Raw genomic sequence first — 22,740 nt, forward strand, 5'->3', positions numbered from 1 at the left:
TTAGTTTTACTGGTACAAAAATACTTTGTTCACTTTTGCCTTCAAAAAAAGCTCTCTAGAAAACAAGGAAAAAAATTTAACTTTTCTGTTACAACATAATCATATTTCAGAAGAAATTGAGACATACAGAGGTGCAATTAATAACTTGAAAAAGATAACCAATACTGAAATTTCAAGCCACTGTTAACAAGCAAAGAATGTATCACATGACCACCCACATATCACAAAGACAAGACAAACAAAACTAAAATTCTGTTTTGGAGAAACAAGAAAAGTGATGAATGCCACAAAAAATGGAAAAGAGAGGAACAATTTTTTTCAGAACTCAAGTCAATATTGGAAAAAGGTAAGGGAAAGCAGACACTAACATGTTTGTTTGGAATGTGGGTTCAAAACAGTTCGAGCTTTCAATGACCCTTGTGATGACCATCATCTGCAGCAATGTGGCATCAACTACTGAATATAGGCCCCCTACAGACTTTTAAATTCTCAGTCACTACTCTCCACTTGGAATTCAACAAAGAACATACCGTACTTGGTCCATCTATATATTTTCCATTTAGGTTGTTCCTCTACCAATTTGTTTATTTCCTTTTCTCTCCCAGTAATTCCCAATATGCATCTCTATATCATCACTGAACAAACCTTTGGTTTTAAATAGCTTTCACATTTAAAATCCATGACTCACTCCAATAAGTTACAAGTGGCAATACACAACTATTGCACACTTTCATTTTTAAACACATCTGAAGCTTTGTTTTGAATGTCTTATTTACTTTATTGAATGTATTCCAGACCCTTTTGGCACTTCTGTTTAGTTTTATTGCTTTCCATACACTTTCTTGCAGCTGCCTTCAACATAAAAATTAAAATGTATCTACAAGTTCACTATTCATTATATATTCATTATAACTATTTTTCTTCTCAATGTGTTGGCTTTACATTGTTTTATTACAATTTATTTTCAGTCATTCCCCTTAATCCTTAATTAGAGGTCATAATAAGAACAACCTTCACTGTCACTTAAGATGTAAAGGATCAGTGACCAGTTTCTGTGTGTGTCTACATCTACACCTATATACTGCAAAGCCACTTTACAGAGTGTGGCAGAGGGCACACTGCATACCAGTGTCACTTCCCCCTTTTCTTTGTTTCAGTTGCGAATGATTTGTGAGTAGAACGATTGCAGGTAAGCCTCTGCATAAGCTCGAATTTCTGTAATTTCATCTCCATGGCCTTTTCATGAGAGATACATAGGAGGAAACAATTTATAGGCTGACCCTTCTCGTAATGTACTGTCTCAGATTTCTTAACTGTAAAGCACACCATGATGCAGAACTCTTCTCTTGGAGCATCTGCCCATGGAGGTGGCTGAGCATGAGCCCGTAACAAAACTTGCTGTTCTTCTTTGGATCTTGTCTATTTCCCCTATCAGTCATATCTGGTATGGATCCCAGACTGCTGAGCAGCATTCAAGTATTGGTCAAATGAGGCTTTTGTAAGCTACTTCCTTCCCTGATGGACTATATTTCCTGGGGATGCTTTCAATGAATCCGAGTCTGGCATCTGCCTTACTGCGATTAATTCCATGTGGTAGTCACACTTTAAATAGCTCCATGCACATGCTCCTAGCTATTTTATGTAAGCAACTGCTTCCAGTTACTGTTCTGCAATTGTCTAATCACATAATAATGGATCTATCTGACTATGTATATTCAATATGTTACATTTTTTCATGTTGAGGGTCAGCTGCAACTCCTTGTTGATCCTCTTATTGCATTTTGCTACAATTTTCTAGCACTGTGACTTCACTGTATATAACTGCAGCATTTGTGAAAAGCCTCATGAAACGTAAGACATTACGTAACAGGTATTTATATATACTGTTCAAAGTAATGGTCCTTTAACACTCCCTTGGGGTATGCACGAAGATACTTCTAAGTCTGAAGGTTTTTCTCCGCTCAGAATGATGTGCTGCGTTCATTTGCTAAAAACTCTTCAATCCAATCACATGGTTGGTATGGTATTCCATTTGCTTGTATTTCGCTCATTAAATGTCAGTGCGGAACTGTATCAAAGGCCTTCCAGAAGTCCAGGAACACAGCATCTACTGCTTTCTGTGTCTCATGGATGAACAAAGCAAGCTGAGCATTGTTTTTAAAATCAATGTTGATTTCTGCAGAGGAGATTTCCAGTCTCACAAATATCATACTATGCATGGGTAAAATATGTTACAAAATTCAACAACAGACTGACATCTGGGGTATAGGCCTACAGTTTATGCATCCGTTTGATGATCCTTCTTGAAAATGAGAATGACCTGTTCTTGTTTCCAATAATTAGGAATGCTTCAGGCCTTCAGACACCTAAGGTACTGCCACAAGAAGAGTGGCAAGTTTTTTCACTTACTCTATTTAGAATTCAATTGGTATCTCACCAGGTTCAGTGGTCTTTCCTCTGTTGAGGGATTTCAATTGTTTTTCTATCTCATGGTCACTTACTACTTACTACAGTAGTACAAGTTTATATGCCAACTAGCTCCGCAGATGACGAAGAAATTGAGGAAATGTATGATGAGATAAAAGAAATTATTCAGGTAGTGAAGGGAGACGAAAATTTAAGTCATGGGTGACTGGAATTCGGGAGTAGGAAAAGGGAGAGAAGGAAACATAGTAGGTGAATATGGATTGGGGATAAGAAATGAAAGAGGAAGCCGCCTGGTAGAATTTTGTGCTGAACATAACTTAATCATAGCTAACACTTGGTTCAAGAATCATGAAGGAAGGTTGTATACATGGAAGAACCCTGCAGATACTAAAAGGTATCAGATAGATTATATAATGGTAAGACAGAGATTTAGGAACCAGGTTTTAAATTGTAAGACATTTCCAGGGGCAGATGTGGACTCTGACCACAATCTATTGGTTATGAACTGTAGATTAAAACTGAAGAAACTGCAAAAAGGAGGGAATTTAAGAAGATGGGACCTGGATAAACTGAAAGAACCAGAGGTTGTACAGAGTTTCAGGGAGAGCATAAGGGAACAATTGACAGTAATGGTGGAAAGAAATACAGTAAAAGAAGAATGGGTAGCTTTGAGGGATGCAATAGTAAAGGCTGCAGAGGATCAAATAGGTAAAAAGACGAGGGCTAGTAGAAATCCTTGGGTAACAGAAGAAATATTGAATTTAATTGATGAAAGGAGAAAATATAAAAATGCAGTAAATGAAGCAGGCAAAAAGGAATACAAACGTCTCAAAAATGAGATCGACAGGAAGTGCAAAATGGCTAAGCAGGGATGGCTAGAGGACAGATGTAAGGATGTAGAGGCTTATCTCACTAGGGGTAAGATAGATATTGCCTACAGGAAAATTAAAGAGACCTTTGGAGAAAAGAGAACCACTTGCATGAATATCAAGAGCTTTGATGGAATCCAAGTTCTAAGCAAAGAAGGGAAAGCAGAAAGGTGGAAGGAGTATATAGAGGGTCTATACAAGGGCGATGTACTTGAGGACAATATTATGGAAATGGAAGAGGATGTAGATGAAGATGAAATGGGAGATATGATACTGCATGAAGAGTTTGACAGAGCACTGAAAGACCTGAGTCAAAACAAGGCCCCCGGAGTAGACAACATTCCATTAGAGCTACTGACAGCCTTGGGAGAGCCAGTCCTGACAAAACTCTACCATCTGGTGAGCAAGATATATAAGACAGGCAAAATACCCTCAGACTTCAAGAAGAATATAATAATTCCAATCCCAAAGAAAGCAGGTGTTGACAGATGTGAAAATTACCGAACTATCAGTTTAATAAGTCACAGCTGCAAAATACTAACGCAAATTCTTTACAGATGAATGGAAAAACTGATAGAAGCCAACCTCGGCGAAGATCAGTTTGGATTCCGTAGAAATGTTGGAACACGTGAGGCAATACTGACCCTACGACTTACCTAAGAAGAAAGATTCAGGAAAGGCAAACCTACGTTTCTGGCATTTGTAGACTTAGAGAAAGCTTTTGACAATGTTGATTGGAATACTCTCTTTCAAATTCTGAAGGTGGCAGGGGTAAAATATAGGGAGCGAAAGGCTATTTACAATTTGTACAGAAAGCAGATGGCAGTTATAAGAGTCGAGGGGCATGAAAGGGAAGCAGTGGTTGGAAAGGGAGTGAGACAGGGTTATAGCCTATCCCCGATGTTATTCAATCTGTATATTGAGCAAGCAATAAAGGAAACAAAGGAAAAGTTTGGAGTAGGTATTAAAATCCATGGAGAAGAAATAAAAATTTGAGGTTCGCCGATGACATTGTAATTCTGTCAGAGACAGCAAAGGACTTGGAAGAGCAGTTGAACGGAATGGACAATATCTTGAAAGGAGGATATAAGATGAACATAAACAAAAGCAAAACGAGGATAATGGTTGAATGTAGTAGAATTAAATCAGGTGATGCTGAGGGAATTAGATTAGGAAATGAGACACTTAAAGTAGTAAAGGAGTTTTGCTATTTGGGGAGCAAAATAACTGATGGTGGTCGAAGTAGAGAGGATATAAAATGTAGAGTGGCAATGGCAAGGAAAGCGTTTCTGAAGAAGAAAAATTTGTTAATATCGAATATAGATTTAAATGTCAGGAAGTCGTTTCTGAAAGTATTTGTATGGAATGAAGCCATGTATGGAAGTGAAACGTGGACAATAAATAGTTTAGACAAGAAGAGAATAGAAACTTTCGAAATGTGGTGCTATAGAAGAATGCTGAAGATTAGATGGGTAGATCACATAACTAATGAGGAGGTATTGAATAGAATTGGGGAGAAGGGGAGCTTGTGGCACAACTTGACTAGAAGAAGGGATCGGTTGGCAGGACATGTTCTGAGACATCGAGGGATCACCAATTTAGTATTGGAGGGCAGCGTGGGGGGTAAAAATCATAGAGGGAGACCAAGAGATGAATATACCAAGCAGATTCAAAAGGATGTAGGTTGCAGTAGGTACTGGGAGATGAAGAAGGTTGCACAGGATAGATTAGCATGGAGAGCTGCATCAAACCAGTCTCAGGACTGAAGACCACAACAACAACGGTCACTTATCTCGATGTATGTCATTTTGTTGTTCATGCAATGATTTAAAGGAGGTACTACAATGTGATATTTCTCTGTGAAACAGTTCTAGAAAAAGACTTCAAGTATTTCGGCCATTTCTGCATCATTATTCATTTCAGCGCCATTATTGTCACAATGTATGGCTTGTGGTTTCAATCCATTTACCAATTTAACATAAGCTCAAAACTTCTTAGACTTTTCTGTCATGTTGGTGGACAGAATTTTGCTTTTGAATTCATTGACAGCTTCACGAATGGTTCTCCTTATGCTAATTTTGGCATAGTTCAGTTTTGTTTCTTTGTGAGTCTTTGGTTCTGTTTAAAGTTGAAGTCAAGCTCTCTCTGGTTTCGCAGTAGCTTTCTAATACTGTTGTCAAACAAAAATGGGCCTTTCCGCGCATCTCACAACTTTGCTCGGGATACTCCTATGTAGAACATATTGTAAATACTCTTCAAGTATTTCAATTGACACTCAACAATGTCAGTGCTGGAGATGAAATTTTCATGTTGATCTGTCAGGTAATTTGAAATCCATTTTTTGTTGGTCTTTCTACACACAAAGAACTTCCTATCTTTCTTTGTATTCCTATCTGCAGTCATATTCAGTGAGGCTGTAACAGTCTTGTGATCACTGATTCCCTGTTCTATGACAAAAAATGGGTCAAATGGCTCTGAGCACTATGGGACTCAACTGCTGTGGTCATTAGTCCCCTAGAACTTAGAACTACTTAAACCTAACTAACCTAAGGACATCACACACATCCATGCCCGAGGCAGGATTCGAACCTGCGACCGTAGCAGTCGCACGGTTCCGGACTGCGCGCCTAGAACCGCGAGACCACCGCGGCCGGCTGTTCTATGACAACTGAGTCAAAAACTTCAGTCTCTTTGTCACCAGTAGCTCTAAGATGTTACTTCCATGAGTCGGTTCATTGATTAACCACATAAAGTAATTTTTGGAGAAGACACTTAGTACAATTTCACATGATCTCCTGTCCTTACTACCTGCCTTAATCACCACCTAAAACTTTAACTTGGCCAGTTACGTGAAATATTCTTCAAGTTTGCCCACAAATGTTACACCACCACTAATGCTGAGGCAGAGGATCTATAAAAGCATCCAATGATCACTTTTAATCCAGTTGTTAATGCTCATCTTCACACAAATTATTTCTCATTATGAACCTGCACTAATCTCGCTTCATATTATCACATTTTTTTATGGCTGTAAACACACGTCAGTGATATAAATTTCAATCTGGGTTTAGAATTTCACTACTATTGACAGCTTGTTTTAGCCAATTTTTACCACATAACAAGGGACACTAGTTTACAACCTTTTCATACATGCTCCTGTAATTAACTAATATTACATAAACTTTCTCCAATCTGCTACAATGAATGCTACTCTGTCTGGAGTCAGAAGGCATCTTATCAGGCCTCTGAAGGGACTTCTCCAAACTAAAAAGCCCACATGTGCACACCACATGTGCTCTGCTACCCTAGTAACCACATCCTGCATGTAGTGTGTGCTTGACCTGTGAAAGGGGGTCCATCTGATAGTGGAGGTAGAAAAATCCACATCCAAGACTATCACAGAATTGTCTGAGCCTCTAGTTTAAGTTTTCCACTTGGTTCCAAACCAGAGGTCCGCAATCGGTTCTGGAATTAATGCTGCAAACGCAAGCTCTGCTTTCAGTCCATGAGCGAGACTTGTTGCCTTCATCAAATCAGGCTGCTGTCTGTAGGAAACGAACCTGATCTCTGAACCCAGGCGCACCCGGTGCACTCAACTCTTAGCAGCAGAGCTTCCTCAACATCTCGGATGACATCATCTGGCAACCTAAAAGAGTGGGCACTGGCCTTCTTTCCTGACATGACCTCTATTTCCCTAAAGGGCTCCAACACAAGCATAACATTGGAGGTACCAATGACAAGAAATCCCACTCTCTGCACTTGTCTAACCTCTCAGGAACATTGGCAGCAGTCCCAAAAGGTGAGGCATTGAGCAATACCTCAAATCTGTTTTAAGGCTTAAGAAGACAGCCATCCACAGTCAGTATCCACTTTTGCCTTCTGCCCAAAAGATTTGCAACCCACCACTGTTCACCAGTTGCTGCCTGGTCGACTGGTCGGGATGTGCAAATCAGAGGGCACTGTGACATCAAGGATCCCAGGCTGTGGCCAACACAGCTTCCAGCTGTTTACAGACAGTGGCCAGTTCCCCCTGCATCTGTACACAACAGGTACAATCCCTATCCATTTTTCATAAATTTTTGTCTATATCACAAGTAATATAACATTAACTCAGCGGTTGGTGGGTGTAATCTAAGATCTGCTGCTACACTACTTCTAATTTATGTAATGCTCCGAAGTCAGCTCACACAAAAATAATGCACTAACATTTACGCAAAAACCTATAGAGTAGGTTAAGTTAGTAAACACTAGTCTACAAGTAGGAAAGACAGGTGTAATTCACTTCTTTGCAGAAGTTCGAGGGCTTCCCAGAAAGTAATGCACTGCACATTTCTTCTTCAACAATTCTTTATTGAACATAACGAGAATTACACACACGAAAGATTGGTGTTTTATCTACACACCCTATTTTTCCACGTAATCTCCATCCCATTCTATATCCTTCCTCCAGCACGAAACAAGGGCGAGTACGCCCTGTCAGTACCAATCCTTGTCTTGGCGACGAAGCCAGTGCTTCATTGTGTGAATCACCTCCTCATCATTCTCAAAATATCTTCCATGAATGGCATCCTTTAATGGCCCAAACAACTGACATCATCAGCTTGCTGCAACATGTCAGATGTGACAGCCGTGGATGGTCTCCCAGACCGCTGCAAATCATGGAGCTCTGCCGAACTGCCTTCTGATGACCTCACCCTCTGTGCCTACTGACTAACTGTACATCTGTTTACAGCAGATGCTCCATAGACTTTGCACAAGCATTTGTGAATATTCCCCACAGTTTCTTTCTCTGCAATTTCTTCAATGATGGCACATTGCTTGTAATGTAAATCACCTACAGATTCCATTATGAAACTGTTCTGCAGCTACAGTATCTGTCGAAAGTGACAGAAACTTAGCACACTCACTCAGGGGACATCAAATAATACATACGTACCATTTCGCATTCATAGCATTGTTTTCGGCTGAGAAAAAATAAGTGGTGCATTACTTTCTTGGCAAACCTCATATGTGAAAACAGACTAAATTACTGTGTATAAAATAGAAACTGCATCTTTTCAACTACGAAACAGCTGCTATACTGCATATTGGTTGAGTGAACAGTACATTGTCTAAAAGTGATTATTGAAATAGTAAGTACCTTAAGAGGCAAAATCAATAAATACATACATCTTTGCTAAAATAATTTGAAGTATCTCATACCACTGAGCCACTAACGTACTTACATAATTATATACATTTTTCATTTTTTCTTACAAGAAGTCAAACGATTTTTCAAAATTATCTCATGTGTATGTTGTGAGATATGAGTGTTGACATATTCATGCTTAGAACAGTGACATTAGACTATCATGTAATGTACTCATTGCCAGAAACAGAATAAAGTACATTTTCCACAGGGCAATTAATTCATCAGCTATAGAAGTGGATAGATAATATTCCAAATACCCAAATAAAATTACTAGCAGCCAGCTACTTCATTTTCAATGAACAAATAATGGTACTGGATTATTTAACCACTACATGCGCAACAATAACTAGTAACATGATAATGGTAAGACCAAATGCCACATGGATAATTACATATCTAAACAAAATAAATGACTGTGACTGTGTTATAGTCTCACTACCAACAGTTGGCATAAACCTCAATTGATGTCATAAATCATGACCACAGTATACTACCATAAAAACAGTGACTGTGTTAATGACACCTAAATGGTGAACCACAAGAAAAAATATGAAAAACTAAAAGTAAAAAAATTGACTACATACAATTTTATAATTCTTACTTTCTGCAACAGGAAATTAAATGCACTGCAGAATTATCAACAATATCTATACCTTATAAAAATTTCTCAGGAGAGCAACACTTTCCTCTTTCGCTCCTTCAATTGCCGCCAAGTGACCATCACGGAGGAAACTTTGCCCATTCTTCATCACTAGCTGTATTAGTAAGCGAATACTAAGCTCCAATGTCACAAGTCGTATTCGACTATCTGAAGATACAGAGAAAGAAACAAGTTGAGTAACAATACCATTTAATAAGTATAAGAGAAAGTGAAATTGGGTCATACTGCAAAGTCAATATTAATAATTACCATACAACTTAACAGGATGAAATAACAAAGTGAAAATATGAAAACTGGGGGAAGTGAAGAAGACACATTTCCTTTTTTCTGATATTTCCTTCATGTTCTCTAGACAACTACATATCTTACAACAGTATAAATGAAATATGTGACAATAATATTAATAACATACTACTACAAGTGTCCATAATGCTTGGATGCCATTTCAAAATATTCACACACACCATCCAATAGCACATGATAAGCTCTGATTGAAAGCTACTCCTACTTACGGAAAACTAAGTACTTACTGCATTTCTATATGGGCGTGTTTAGACATTCCCCAATAGCAAGTATGCCATCTAATGAGTTCATTACTACTATCCCATTTTCACACAAGAAGCCATTCCTGTTTCCTGTGATCAGAAAGATTTTTGTAGCTATATAGTAATTGCAAAGCTAACAGAGTCAGCAAAGGAGTCAGCAAAGGTGTCAGAAGAGCAACTGAACGGAATTGACAGTGTCTGGAAAAGAGGTTATAAGATGACATTGAGAAAAGTAAAACAAGATAATGGGATGTAGTCAAAATTAAATTGGGCAATGCTGATGGAATTAATTAGGAAATGAGATACTGAAAATAGTAATGAATTTTGTTATTTGGCAGCAAAATAACAGATGATGGAATGAAGAAGAGAGAATATATAATACAACTTGGCAATAGCAAGAAAACATTTCCGAAAAAGAGGATCTGTAAACATCAAATCTAAGTGTTAGGAAGTCTTTTCTGAAGATATTTGTCTAGAATGTAGCCTTGTATGGTGGTGAAGCAGACAGACACAACAAACAATTCAACAAGATAATAATAGAAGCTTTTGAAATATGGTGCTACAATCAGGCATCAAGCACCAATCCCTTTGGTATTGGAGGGAAGTAAGTGTGTGTGTGTGTGTGTGTGTGTGTGTGTGTGTGGGCGTGCGCGCGGGGAGAGGAGTATTATAGAGGGAAATCTAAGCATAAAAACAATAAGCAGATGCAAGTGGATATAGGTTGCAGTAGTTATCCTGCATCAAGTAAGTCTTTGGACTATAGAGTGTAGACAACAACAACATAGTAAATATAGAATCATACCCAAAACATGTATTATTTCATGGCGTATTTGCTAAATTCTTAGGGATTATGAATGTCCTACATCCACACAAAAAGATGAAGCTCCTTTCATTACCAAAAAGCTGTCATATTAGCAGACAACTGTTTTTTGAATTTGAACTGTGTCCTTATTCTTGATAAGTTAATCAAAATCAGTCTACTTGGTGACAAAGTACAGGTAGCTAAGTATAGAATGTTCTTGGAATCATCTATAAAATGTGTGCAACACCTGTCAGAAAATAGATGACCATAAAAGTATCTATTTGTGACACTATAACATATACAATAATTCTACTCATCAAGTGGCAATAGGAGTACACACATATATTTAAAAAAAAGAAATTTATAGCACAACCTGACTAAAAAAGGTATTGACTGACAGGGCACAGGAGAACAGACATGTGTTCTCCTGCCACTGCTTGGTAAGTGGATTTTTTTTTATCAATTCTATTACTTCGTTTTGTCAAAAATTGATTATTTTCATTGTTAAAGTATCTATCTGAGTACACAGATGTATGCTTCCATTCATTTCACTGCTCAAAGCATACATGCACGTCTTCCACTTAATTTTGCCATAACTCAACTGTCTTCGCCTTCCGGCAGAGTGTACAGGCAACTCTGTATGAAACCTCTTATTCCCTGTATAAAATTTATCACTTTCTTGATATTTTTTCTAGTATAAGGACACAGTCCAATGTCAAAAACAGCCATGTACTCATACACACTGACAAATAATTCCTTAATAATGCAACCAATCTGGTTCTTTTGTATCAATATAGCATTCCTTAGTATTATACAAAAGGGACTAGGAAAGATCTGAAATACAGCACTCCATTTCCCTCCAAGTATGTTTACATTTGTCCAAATAACAAAACAGACTAACTTAAGAATTCTCGTCTCATTTGCCGGTAGTAATGACTTACATAAAGGAAGCTAAGTGGTGTAGAGAAGACTGGTAAGTGGTGCAAGCAAATGTCTCTTGAGCTTAGGAAGATTGTCCACATTGTTGTAAAGCTGACTGTTTCAAGGTGTAAATCCAGTCTCAGCCACATTCCTTTCTACCAGTCACTGAAGAGAAAGCAGCTGCTGCAGAGAAACTACAGGAAGAGACCGACGTGTGCCATATTTTCGGATAGTAGAAACTTAAGAATGCTGACATTTGCAATTTCTACCATTCTAAAAGAGCACTTTAAAGTGAGGGGACTTTTTTTTTGTGGGCACCACAATTCACAAAAACAAATAACACAATATTCCTATGATGAAAATAAATGCTAAAAAATTCTCATAAATGGAGCATCTCATATAAAAATATCATTCTCACTGGTGACAAATGTTGCCTTGTGTTTCAACCAAACTGTAAAATAAAAACTGGTGTTTGAAGAGTAAGGAATTAATTATAGCCAAGAATAAATGAAATGTGTGGGAACATTAAAATTTCATCCAGAAGAATTTTAGGTTGAGAGGGGGGTGGGGGGTGGCAAGGTCTGCCCAATCATAAAGCATATTATTTGATTAAACTTTTATCCAGTACTGTATAATGTAATCTGCTATTTGTAATGTAATTTCACAAGCTCAGCAAGTAGAAGATAATGTTGCAGTATCACTTCAGAACAAATTAGTTTATTTGCATTCTTCTGTACCATTTTTTCTCTCAGTAATCTAAAATAATGTTATTTGCTGCATGTTACAATGATGAGTTGTTTTAAGTGTTAGCAGGTACCATGTGCCCTATAGGTATACACAAAAGTTTGTTTTAATCCTCAGACCAACCATTTATGTAATATGGTGCCAGCTGCAGGACATATACAAACCAAATAAGAAAATGTGGTTAAATGCTTCATTGGAAGTATGTAAAGCTCTTTCTCAGACTATAACTGTGGAAGTATTCAGAATTGCAGCTACTGCAGGAGCTAAACAACAACAACAACAAGAAGAAGAAGAAAAACAATAATAATGATAATGACAAGTACTGTAAGGTTTGCTTTGCCTACTCTGAGTTCTTTGACATCCATATAAATCCATGGATTTCTAAAGTGAAATATCTTGACTTTAAATGTAGTGCTGCTCCTACAGGCGCTCACAAAACAATAAAAATATGATTACTGTATGGCTAGAATTTATCTTCACATAGGATTAGAAGAACGAAAATAGGAAACTTTCTAAGTGCTATTTTTTTTACAAAAGCCTTTTCATTGCTGTTGCATTCTCTGTACTCTTTTGCTTGTCCCTAAACTGGATTCAGGTGTCAAATCAAGGAGAAAGTCCTTCACACATGCATTAGTAAAAGTCTCATGGCCTTTCTGCCATGCTGTGCTTTTCCCTGAAGTTCAAAATTTTAAAAGATATGATAAGTGGTTATTGCTGTCTATAGTTCTAACAGGTGTCCAGGAAGGAAGGACGAATTTGAATTTTGTGCCATTTCGTCATATGATGGTTGGTAGCCATGGTTTTTTCACGTTTGTTTTCTGCGATCCTTCACATTAGTAGCCTGACAAATTTTGTATGGTGAGCATTATTGTTTGAAGTTTCTTTTAATCATGGAACAGATGACAACTGAGCAATGCATGCAAGTGATAAAAAGTTATTACAAAAAGAGTGAAAATCCCACAGCAACTATTCGTGAATTGTGTGTGACACTCAGATGTAATGCTGCTCCAACTGAATCATCAGTTCAGAAGTTGATCCGGAAGTCTGAGACCATGGGTACTGTTTCAAATGTTAAGAAAACAAGACAACCACATTATGTTCGAACACACACACACTGCTGTAACTCTTCAGGCTTTCCCGGCAAGATCTTGACATGTGGAATAATCGGGTCTACTGCCAGATGTTTGTGTCGCTCTGGCACAATATTTCAGCCACGTAACTCGTTGCCTTCTTCAGGTGCTACCTGAGACTGCCGTATTGGAGGATCTTGTCCAATATTTATGCCCAGAGGGCGCTGGGTGCTCTCTTTGCCGTCCGCACCCACCTGGCGCTGCTTGTAATGTGTTGTCTCTTCCCTGGTGCTCCCTCGGACTTGATGGCGGCCAAGTCGGGCGCGGACAGCAAAGAGAGCACCCAGCGTGCTCAGTCATAAATACTGCTCAAGATCCTCCATTACGGCAGTCTCAGGTAGACCTGAAGAAGGCAACGAGTTACGTGGCTGAAATATTGTGCCAGAGCGACACAAACATCCGGCAGTAGACCCGATTATTCCACATGTCAAGATCTCGTCGGGAAAGCCTGAAGAGTTACAGCAGTGTATGTGTTTGAACATAATGCGGTTGTCTTGTTTTCTTAACATCTGAAACAGTACCCATGGTCTCAGACTTCTGGATCAACTTCTGAACTGATGATTCAGTTGGAGCAGCATTACATCTAAGTGTCACACACAATTCACGAATGGTTGCTGTGGGATTTTCACTCTTTTTGTAATAACTTTTTATCACTTGCATGCATTGCTCAGTTGTCATCTCTTCCATGATGAAAAGAAACTTCAAACAATAATACTCACCATACAAAATTTGTCAGGCTACTAATGGGAAGGATCGCAGAAAACAAACGTGAAAAAACCATGGCTACCAACCATCATATGACGAAATGGCACAAAATTCAAATTCGTCCTTCCTTCCTGGACACATGTTAGAACTATAGACAGCAATAACCACTTATCATATCTTTTAAAATTTTGAACTTCAGGGAAAAGCACAGCATGGCAGAAAGGCCATGAGACTTTTACTAATGCATGTGTGAAGGACTTTCTCCTTGATTTGACACCTGAATCCAGTTTAGGGACAAGCAAAAGAGAACAGAGGATGCACACTTCCACCTCAGTGGGCACAACAATAAGCAGAACTGCAGAATTTGGGATAACAAAAAAAATCCATGAGTGACTGTGGAGGATAAGATGTATCTACAATGCATCATGACTGTGTGGTGTGGGTTCTGGGTAGGACTGATTGGCCCATACTTTTTCAAAAACGATGAGGGAGCTGCTGTCACTGTGAATGGCGACCATTGCCAAAAATGGTTTCTGATTGGATTTTCACTCTTAGTGATGAAAATGATGATTTTTGGTTTCAACAAGACAGTGTGACATGTTACACCTCCCATGAAATGATTGCTCTGCTGAATGAAGTTCCCTCAAAAAATTATCTCTTTGCATGGCAACCAGGAGTGGCCTGCCACATCATGCAATCTTATGCCCCGTGACTTTTTTTGTGGGGATTTGTAAAATCAAATGTGTACACGAACATATCACAAACCGTATTCCAATTGAATGATGAAGTTAATAGGGTTATTACCAGCAGCCCACCAGATGTTTGTGAATGTGCCATCGAGAACTTCAACATACGCACTGCTCTTTGCCATGCAGGCTTGGGTAGTAATATAGAGGATATAATTTTACATACATAAATGGGAGAAGGTGCTTAATGTGTCTGAAAAATAAAACAAACAAACAAACACACACACACACACACACACACACACACACACACACACACACACACACACACACACACTACATTTTCAATAAATTTTCTATGTTCTATGGCATTTTAATATTCGTCCCTAGTTCGCTGACACCCTCTACTTGTATTAACTTAATGCTGTATTTCTGTACCTGTATTATCACAAATAGAACATAGTGCCTCAGTATTAATGGCACATAGAACAAAAACTTTCTTTCTGGTATTTTGTTGAAAACTGACATTTTTGAGACGATGGCTGTGTACAAAATACAAGCTAAATCTTGCAAATAGCTAATATAAACTACATCAAATGCAATATAAATGTGAACAGCCATTTGAAGATGAACCTCTTGGTTCAAATCCGGTAACAGCAATATTAGCATTAATAAATAGCATTATTAACAACAGCTAGTTGCTGTTTCCTTTTTTGCCAAAATTAGCTTGTAAAAACTTGCTTATTGGCACTGTGGACCACTCAGTTTTTATGGTATAGAATTTTGAACATTCTTAATAAAGTATTTATTTTCTGATTTATATCATTATTTTTTGCAGTGATATGGTGAGCAACACAATTCTGTAATACCAGAATGACTCCTCAGTTTTTTGGATACAACTCAGTTATGTACAAATAAAGGTACATTGTTTTTACATTCTCCAGGCAAATGTCAGGTTTGGTACTTAGCACATTTTCCATTTACACTCTTCAATTATTCTTCACACAAAGGGCTGTTTCAGGTGTTCTCAGACTGTGTGTATTCTCTATATTAAGATTAAAAGATTATGTTAATATACAAGCATACAGTTGTTGAGTGAATAAACGCTACATAAATATTTGGGCCGCAATCCTTGTACAGTCCCAGTACTACTCTTGCCCTGTCCTCTGGCAATGATTCATCTATGTGAATAACTACAAGTTGCACCACGATTTTAATCCCATGTTGATCTGTAGGTCCCCCTATTTATTTCTAAGTCAGTCTGTCAGCCAGCAGATTGGAGAAAAGCAAGCCATATTATGTCCAATAGAATCAACTCCTGCAATTATCAAATCAAGCTTCAGAATGGATGCAGAAATCTGTGCAATCAAGACAAAAATAAAATTCTGAACAAAAAAATAAAAATTAAATAAATACCATCTTCATGTCATCTGAAAACTCAGCAGCTGCATGCAACAATAAATGATCATCTTGTATCAATGCTCAATGAGCAGCAAAGTTGTTTCTCTACTGTCGCTTACTACAAATCTCAACCAAAATATAGCATACAGTTATTGAGAAAGATTTCCTAGAAAGAGCATAGTACATTAGATATTATGACATGGCAACTGATGTTTTTGAAGCAAAATACATACCATCTTCAAAAACAGAATGATCCCACAACAATTTTGGAACATTTGGTGAAGGAAGTTTATAAAAGTTTATTAGAGCAATGTCAGGGAACACTTAATCCTGACATATGATAGAATTTTTATCAGTTGCGGCAATGTCAATTCTCTAGTGTATATTGTTTTAATGGAAATAAGTTACGACTGTCTATACTTAAAGATTATAAATGAAATAACATAGTGTAAAAAAGAATGAACTGATATTTCCCTTCTGTTTGTTTGTGCAAGCTATGCCTAGATGTGCAGTGTGTCGACAATAATAATTTATCACTATATAAGATACGACTCACTGTTTTTTCCCCTTTTTAAATCTGGTTTAATAAACAGACTGGCTTTATTTTACAAATGTCAATAAATATAGAAATAAGTGTTATTCATATTAGGCAAAAAATGTATCAGTTTCCTTGTTCCAATGGAATTTTAACCACACACATTTTTGGCATTTGGAAGGAGTGTTGTGTGTTGTCCAATGAAAATTACATATGAAGCCAATGAAGGAAGTAGACAAGTTTGTGTTATGAACAGAAGGCATTAAAGATATTTTTTTCATAGTGGATGAATTCAATGTAATATAGTTTTGCAGTGTAAAACAAATTACAATTTCACCAGATGGTATATTCATGATGGTACTTATGACAAACAGCATGATGACAATGAGGGCAGCCTTGATCACAAACAGCCATTGATAATATCTTTACAGAAAAGTCCAATTAACAAAATTATATTACAAAACCAATACTCATTGGCCTCTCAGACATGACATGCAGTTCCTTCTGTTAAATGTTAATACTGAATAGGATATAAGATCTGTTAAATCTGAACTCAAGACGGTAATCAATAAGCCAAAAATTGATTATTTTAGGACACTCCTCAGAGACATTCACTGGAGTGATGTTTACAGTGCTCATGGCATGAATGAAAAATATAACACTTTTGCTAATAAAGGCTTACCTTATTTGAACACTGTTTTCCCCCACAACTAACCAAGGCTAGAGCAAGGTCTACAAAGAAGCCATAGATTACTCAAGGGATACAGGTATCTTGTAAAACAAAAATAAAACTGTATCTTCCAATTCGAAACAGTTCTGACGTTGATGCAATAGCACATTACAAGAAATTCTGCAAAATATTAAAGACTGCAATACGGACATCAAAGCAAATATATTACAAGGAAATATAGTCATATAAGATAACAAAATAAAGACTATATGGGATATAGTCCCCCCCATGAACCATGGACCTTGCCGTTGGTGGGGAGGCTTGCGTGCCTCAGCGATACAGATAGCCGTACCGTAGGTACAACCACAACGGAGGGGTATCTGTTGAGAGGCCAGACAAATGTGTGGTTCCTGAAGAGGGGCAGCAGCCTTTTCAGTACTTGCAAGGGCAACAGTCTGGATGATTGACTGATCTGGCCTTGTAACAATAACCAAAACGGCCTTGCTGTGCTGGTACTGTGAACGGCTGAAAGCAAGGGGAAACTACGGCCGTAATTTTTCCCGAGGGCATGCAGCTTTACTGTATGATTAAATGATGATGGCGTCCTCTTGGGTAAAATATTCCGGAGGTAAAATAGTCCCCCATTCGGATCTCCGGGCAGGGACTACTCAAGAGGATGTCGTTATCAGGAGAAAGAAAACTGGTGTTCTACGGATCGGAGCGTGGAATGTCAGGTCCCTTAATCGGGCAGGTAGGTTAGAAAATTTGAAAACGGAAATGGTTAGGTTAAAGTTAGATATAGTGGGAATTAGTGAAGTTCGGTGGCAGGAGGAACAAGACTTCTGGTCAGGTGACTACAGGGTTATAAACACAAAGTCAAATAGGGGTAATGCAGGAGTAGGTTTAATAATGAATAGGAAAATAGGAACGCGGGTAAGCTACTACAAACAGCTTAGTGAACGCATTATTGTGGCCAAGATAGATACGAAGCCCACACCTACTACAGTAGTACAAGTTTATATGCCAACTAGCTCTGCAGATGACGAAGAAATTGAAGAAATGTATGATGAAATAAAAGAAATTATTCAGATAGTGAAGGGAGACGAAAATTTAATACTCATGGGTGACTGGAATTCGAGTGTAGGAAAAGGGAGAGAAGGAAACGTAGTAGGTGAATATGGATTGGGGCTAAGAAATGAAAGAGGAAGCCGCCTGGTAGAATTTTGCACAGAGCACAACTTAATCATAGCTAACACTTGGTTTAAGAATCATGATAGAAGGTTGTATACATGGAAGAACCCTGGAGATACTAAAAGGTATCAGATAGATTATATAATGGTAAGACAGAGATTTAGGAACCAGGTTTTAAATTGTAAGACATTTCCAGGGGCAGATGTGGACTCTGACCACAATCTATTGGTTATGACCTGTAGATTAAAACTGAAGAAACTGCAAAAAGGTGGGAATTTAAGGAGATGGGACCTGGATAAACTGAAAGAACCAGAGGTTGTAGAGAGTTTCAGGGAGAGCATAAGGGAACAATTGACAGGAATGGGGGAAAGAAATACAGTAGAAGAAGAATGGGTAGCTCTGAGGGATGAAGTAGTGAAGGCAGCAGACGATCAAGTAGGTAAAAAGACGACGGCTAGTAGAAATCCTTGGGTAACAGAAGAAATATTGAATTTAATTGACGAAAGGAGAAAATATAAAAATGCAGTAAATGAAGCAGGCAAAAAGGAATACAAACGTCTCAAAAATGAGATCGACAGGAAGTGCAAAATGGCTAAGCAGGGATGGCTAGAGGACAAATGTAAGGATGTAGAGGCTTATCTCACTAAGGGTAAGATAGATACTGCCTACAGGAAAATTAAAGAGACCTTTGGAGATAAGAGAACCACTTGTATGAACATCAAGAGCTCAGATAGAAACCTACGTTTCCTAAGCAAAGAAGGGAAAGCAGAAAGGTGGAAGGAGTATATAGAGGGTCTATACAAGGGCGATGTACTTGAGGACAATATTATGGAAATGGAAGAGGATGTAGATGAAGATGAAATGGGAGATACGATACTGCGTGAAGAGTTTGACAGAGCACTTAAAGACCTGAGTCGAAACAAGGCCCCGGGAGTAGACAACATTCCATTGGAACTACTGATGGCCTTGGGAGAGCCAGTCCTGACAAAACTCTACCATCTGGTGAGCAAGATGTATGAAACAGGCGAAATACCCTCAGACTTCAAGAAGAATATAATAATTCCAATCCCAAAGAAAGCAGGTGTTGACAGATGTGAGAATTACCGAACAATCAGTTTAATAAGCCACAGCTGCAAAATACTAACACGAATTCTTTACAGATGAATGGAAAAACTAGTAGAAGCCGACCTCAGGGAAGATCAGTTTGGATTCCGTAGAAATACTGGAACACGTGAGGCAATACTGACCTTACGACTTATCTTAGAAGAAAGATTAAGGAAAGGCAAACCTACGTTTCTAGCATTTGTAGACTTAGAGAAAGCTTTTGACAATGTTGACTGGAATACTCTCTTTCAAATTCTAAAGGTGGCAGGGGTAAAATACAGGGAGCGAAAGGCTATTTACAATTTGTACAGAAACCAGATGGCAGTTATAAGAGTCGAGGGGCATGAAAGGGAAGCATTGGTTGGGAAGGGAGTAAGACAGGGTTGTAGCCTCTCCCCGATGTTATTCAATCTGTATATTGAGCAAGCAGTAAAGGAAACAAAAGAAAAATTCAGAGTAGGTATTAAAATCCATGGAGAAGAAATAAAAACTTTGAGGTTCGCCAATGACATTGTAATTCTGTCAGAGACAGCAAAGGACTTGGAAGAGCAGTTGAACGGAATGGACAGTGTCATGAAAGGAGGGTATGAGATGAACATCAACAAAAGCAAAACGAGGATAATGGAATGTAGTCGAATTAAGTCGGGTGATGTTGAGGGTATTAGATTAGGAAATGAGACAGTTAAAGTAGGAAAGGAGTTTTGCTATTTGGGGAGCAAAATAACTAATGATGGTCGAAGTAGAGAGGATATGAAATGTAGACTGGCAATGACAAGGAAAGCGTTTCTGAAGAAGAAAAATTTGTTAACATCGAGTATAGATTTAAGTGTCAGGAAGTCTTTTCTGAAAGTATTTGTATGGAGTGTAGCCATGTATGGAAGTGAAACATGGACGATAAATAGTTTGGACAAGAAGAGAATAGAAGCTTTCGAAATGTGGTGCTACAGAAGAATGCTGAAGATTAGATGGGTAGATCACACAACTAATGAGGAGGTACTGAATAGGATTGTGGAGAAGAGGAGTTTGTGGCACAACTTGACCAGAAGAAGGGATCGGTTGGTAGGACATGTTCTGAGGCATCAAGGGATCACCAATTTAGTATTGGAGGGCAGCGTGGAGGGTAAAAATCGTAGGGGGAGACCAAGAGATGCATACACTAAGCAGATTCAGAAGGATGTAGGTTGCAGCAGGTACTGGGAGATGAAGAAGCTTGCACAGGATAGAGTAGCATGGAGAGCTGCATCAAACCAGTCTCAGGACTGAAGACCACAACAACAACAATGGGATATAGTGAAGGAGGAGATCAGTAGAACCAGACATGAAGAGGGGCAAATAGCATTAAGAGTTAATTATACATTGGTGACATATGTGTATAGTGTTGCAGAACTTTTTAACAAACATTTTATAACTGTTGCTGAAAAGATGGGGTTGTCAGGTTCTGTAGATGCTGCCATGGAATACGTAAGACCAGACATTTCAAGTAACTTCCATAATATGAATTTGACCCTCACTACCCCGGCAGAAGCAACATCCATTATAAAATCTTTAAAATCAAAAACATCTAGTGGGTGTGATGAAATATCAAAAAAGTTAATTAAAGAATGTGATTTTGAGTTAAGTAACATATTAAGCTATCTGTGTAACCAGTCGCTTATCAGTGGAATATTTTCTGAATGGTTGAAATATGCTGAATTTAAGCCATTGTTTAAGAAGTGTGATAAAGAAATAGCGCAAATTTCCATCCAATTTCACTTTTTTCCAGCATTCTCAAAATTTTTGGAAAAGGTAATTACAATCAGCTTTATAACCATCTTATCACAAATAACAAACTGTCAAGGTTGCAGTTCAGATTTCTAAAGGGTTCTGATATTGAGAAGGCTATCTACACTTACAGTGAAAATGTACTCAATTCGTTAGACAAGAAATTGCAGGCAAATGGTATATTTTGTGATTTGTCAAAGGCATTTGACTGTGTAAATCACAATATCCTTTTAAGTAAATCAGAATATTATGGTGTAACAGGAAACGTTGCAAAATGGTTCAAATGTTATATCTCTGGCAGGAAACAAAGGGTGTTATTAGGAAAGAGACATGTATTAAGCTATCAGATATCATCCAACTGGGAACTAATTACATGTGGGGTCCCACAAGGTTCCATCTTAGGGCCCTTACTTTTTCCTGTGTATATCAATGACCTTTCATCAGTAACATAACCAGATGCCAAGTTTGTTTTATTTGCCAATGATATAAACATTGGAATAAATAGCAAATCGAGTGCAGTCTTAGAAAGATCGGCTAATAAAATATTTGTGGACATTAATCACTGGTTCCTAGCCAATTCTTTGTCACTTAACTTTGAAAAAACACGATACATGCAGTTCAGAGCTTGTAAGGGGTGTCCCATGAGTATATGCCTAACGTATGATGACAAGCAGACAGAAGAAGTGGACAGTGTTAAATTCATGAGCTTACAGCTTGATGATAAATTCAACTGGGAGGAGCACACCACAGAAATGCTGAAACATCTAAACAAATCTCTATTTGCAACATGAATTTTGTCAGACATAGGGGATTTAAAAATGAAAAAGCTGGCATACTATGCTTACTTTCACTCCATAATGTCATATGGGATTATCTTTTGGGGTAATTCATCAAGCCAACCTAAAGTTTACTGGACACAAAAACATGCAATAAGAGTTACATGTGGTGTGAACTCAAGAGCATCCTGCAGAGGCCTGTTTAGGGAACTAGGGATACTAACTACTGCTTCTCAATATATTTATTCCTTAATGAAATTTGTCATTAAAAATGTATCACTTTTTCAAACCAACAGCTCAATTCATGGAATCAATACTAGAAACACGAATAATCTTCACAAGGATTTAAAGTCACTTACTCATGTACAAAAAGGTGTGCATCATTCAGGAACACACACTTTCAATAACTTATCAGCAAGCATAAAAAGCTTAACAACCAATGAAACTCAGTTTAAGAGAAGCCTAAAGGAATTTATTGGTGGCCAACTCCTACTCCACTCATGAATTTCTCAGTAGAACCAACTGTGTGTGTGTGTGTGTGTGTGTGTGTGTGTGTGTGTGTGTGTGTGTGTGTGTGCGCGCGCGCGCGCAGTACAATCTTGACTTCTGCACCATTTCAGT

At 38.0% G+C, this 22,740-nt stretch overlaps 1 protein-coding gene across 3 annotated transcripts in view; it reads right to left on the reverse strand.

The window, feature by feature from the left end:
• LOC126235695 (protein CLEC16A homolog) overlaps positions 1–22,740 on the reverse strand; it is a 264,873-nt gene that overhangs the window by 137,548 nt on the left and 104,585 nt on the right. For all 3 annotated transcript variants that reach the window (XM_049944445.1, XM_049944444.1, XM_049944446.1), the window contains exon 12: positions 9,141–9,295. In XM_049944445.1, coding sequence (XP_049800402.1) covers positions 9,141–9,295 — 155 coding nt within the window. The remainder of the gene's footprint in view (positions 1–9,140; positions 9,296–22,740) is intronic.

Source organism: Schistocerca nitens, chromosome 2 (genome assembly GCF_023898315.1).
Source record: "Schistocerca nitens isolate TAMUIC-IGC-003100 chromosome 2, iqSchNite1.1, whole genome shotgun sequence".
In the NCBI taxonomy this organism is placed as follows: domain Eukaryota; kingdom Metazoa; phylum Arthropoda; class Insecta; order Orthoptera; family Acrididae; genus Schistocerca; species Schistocerca nitens.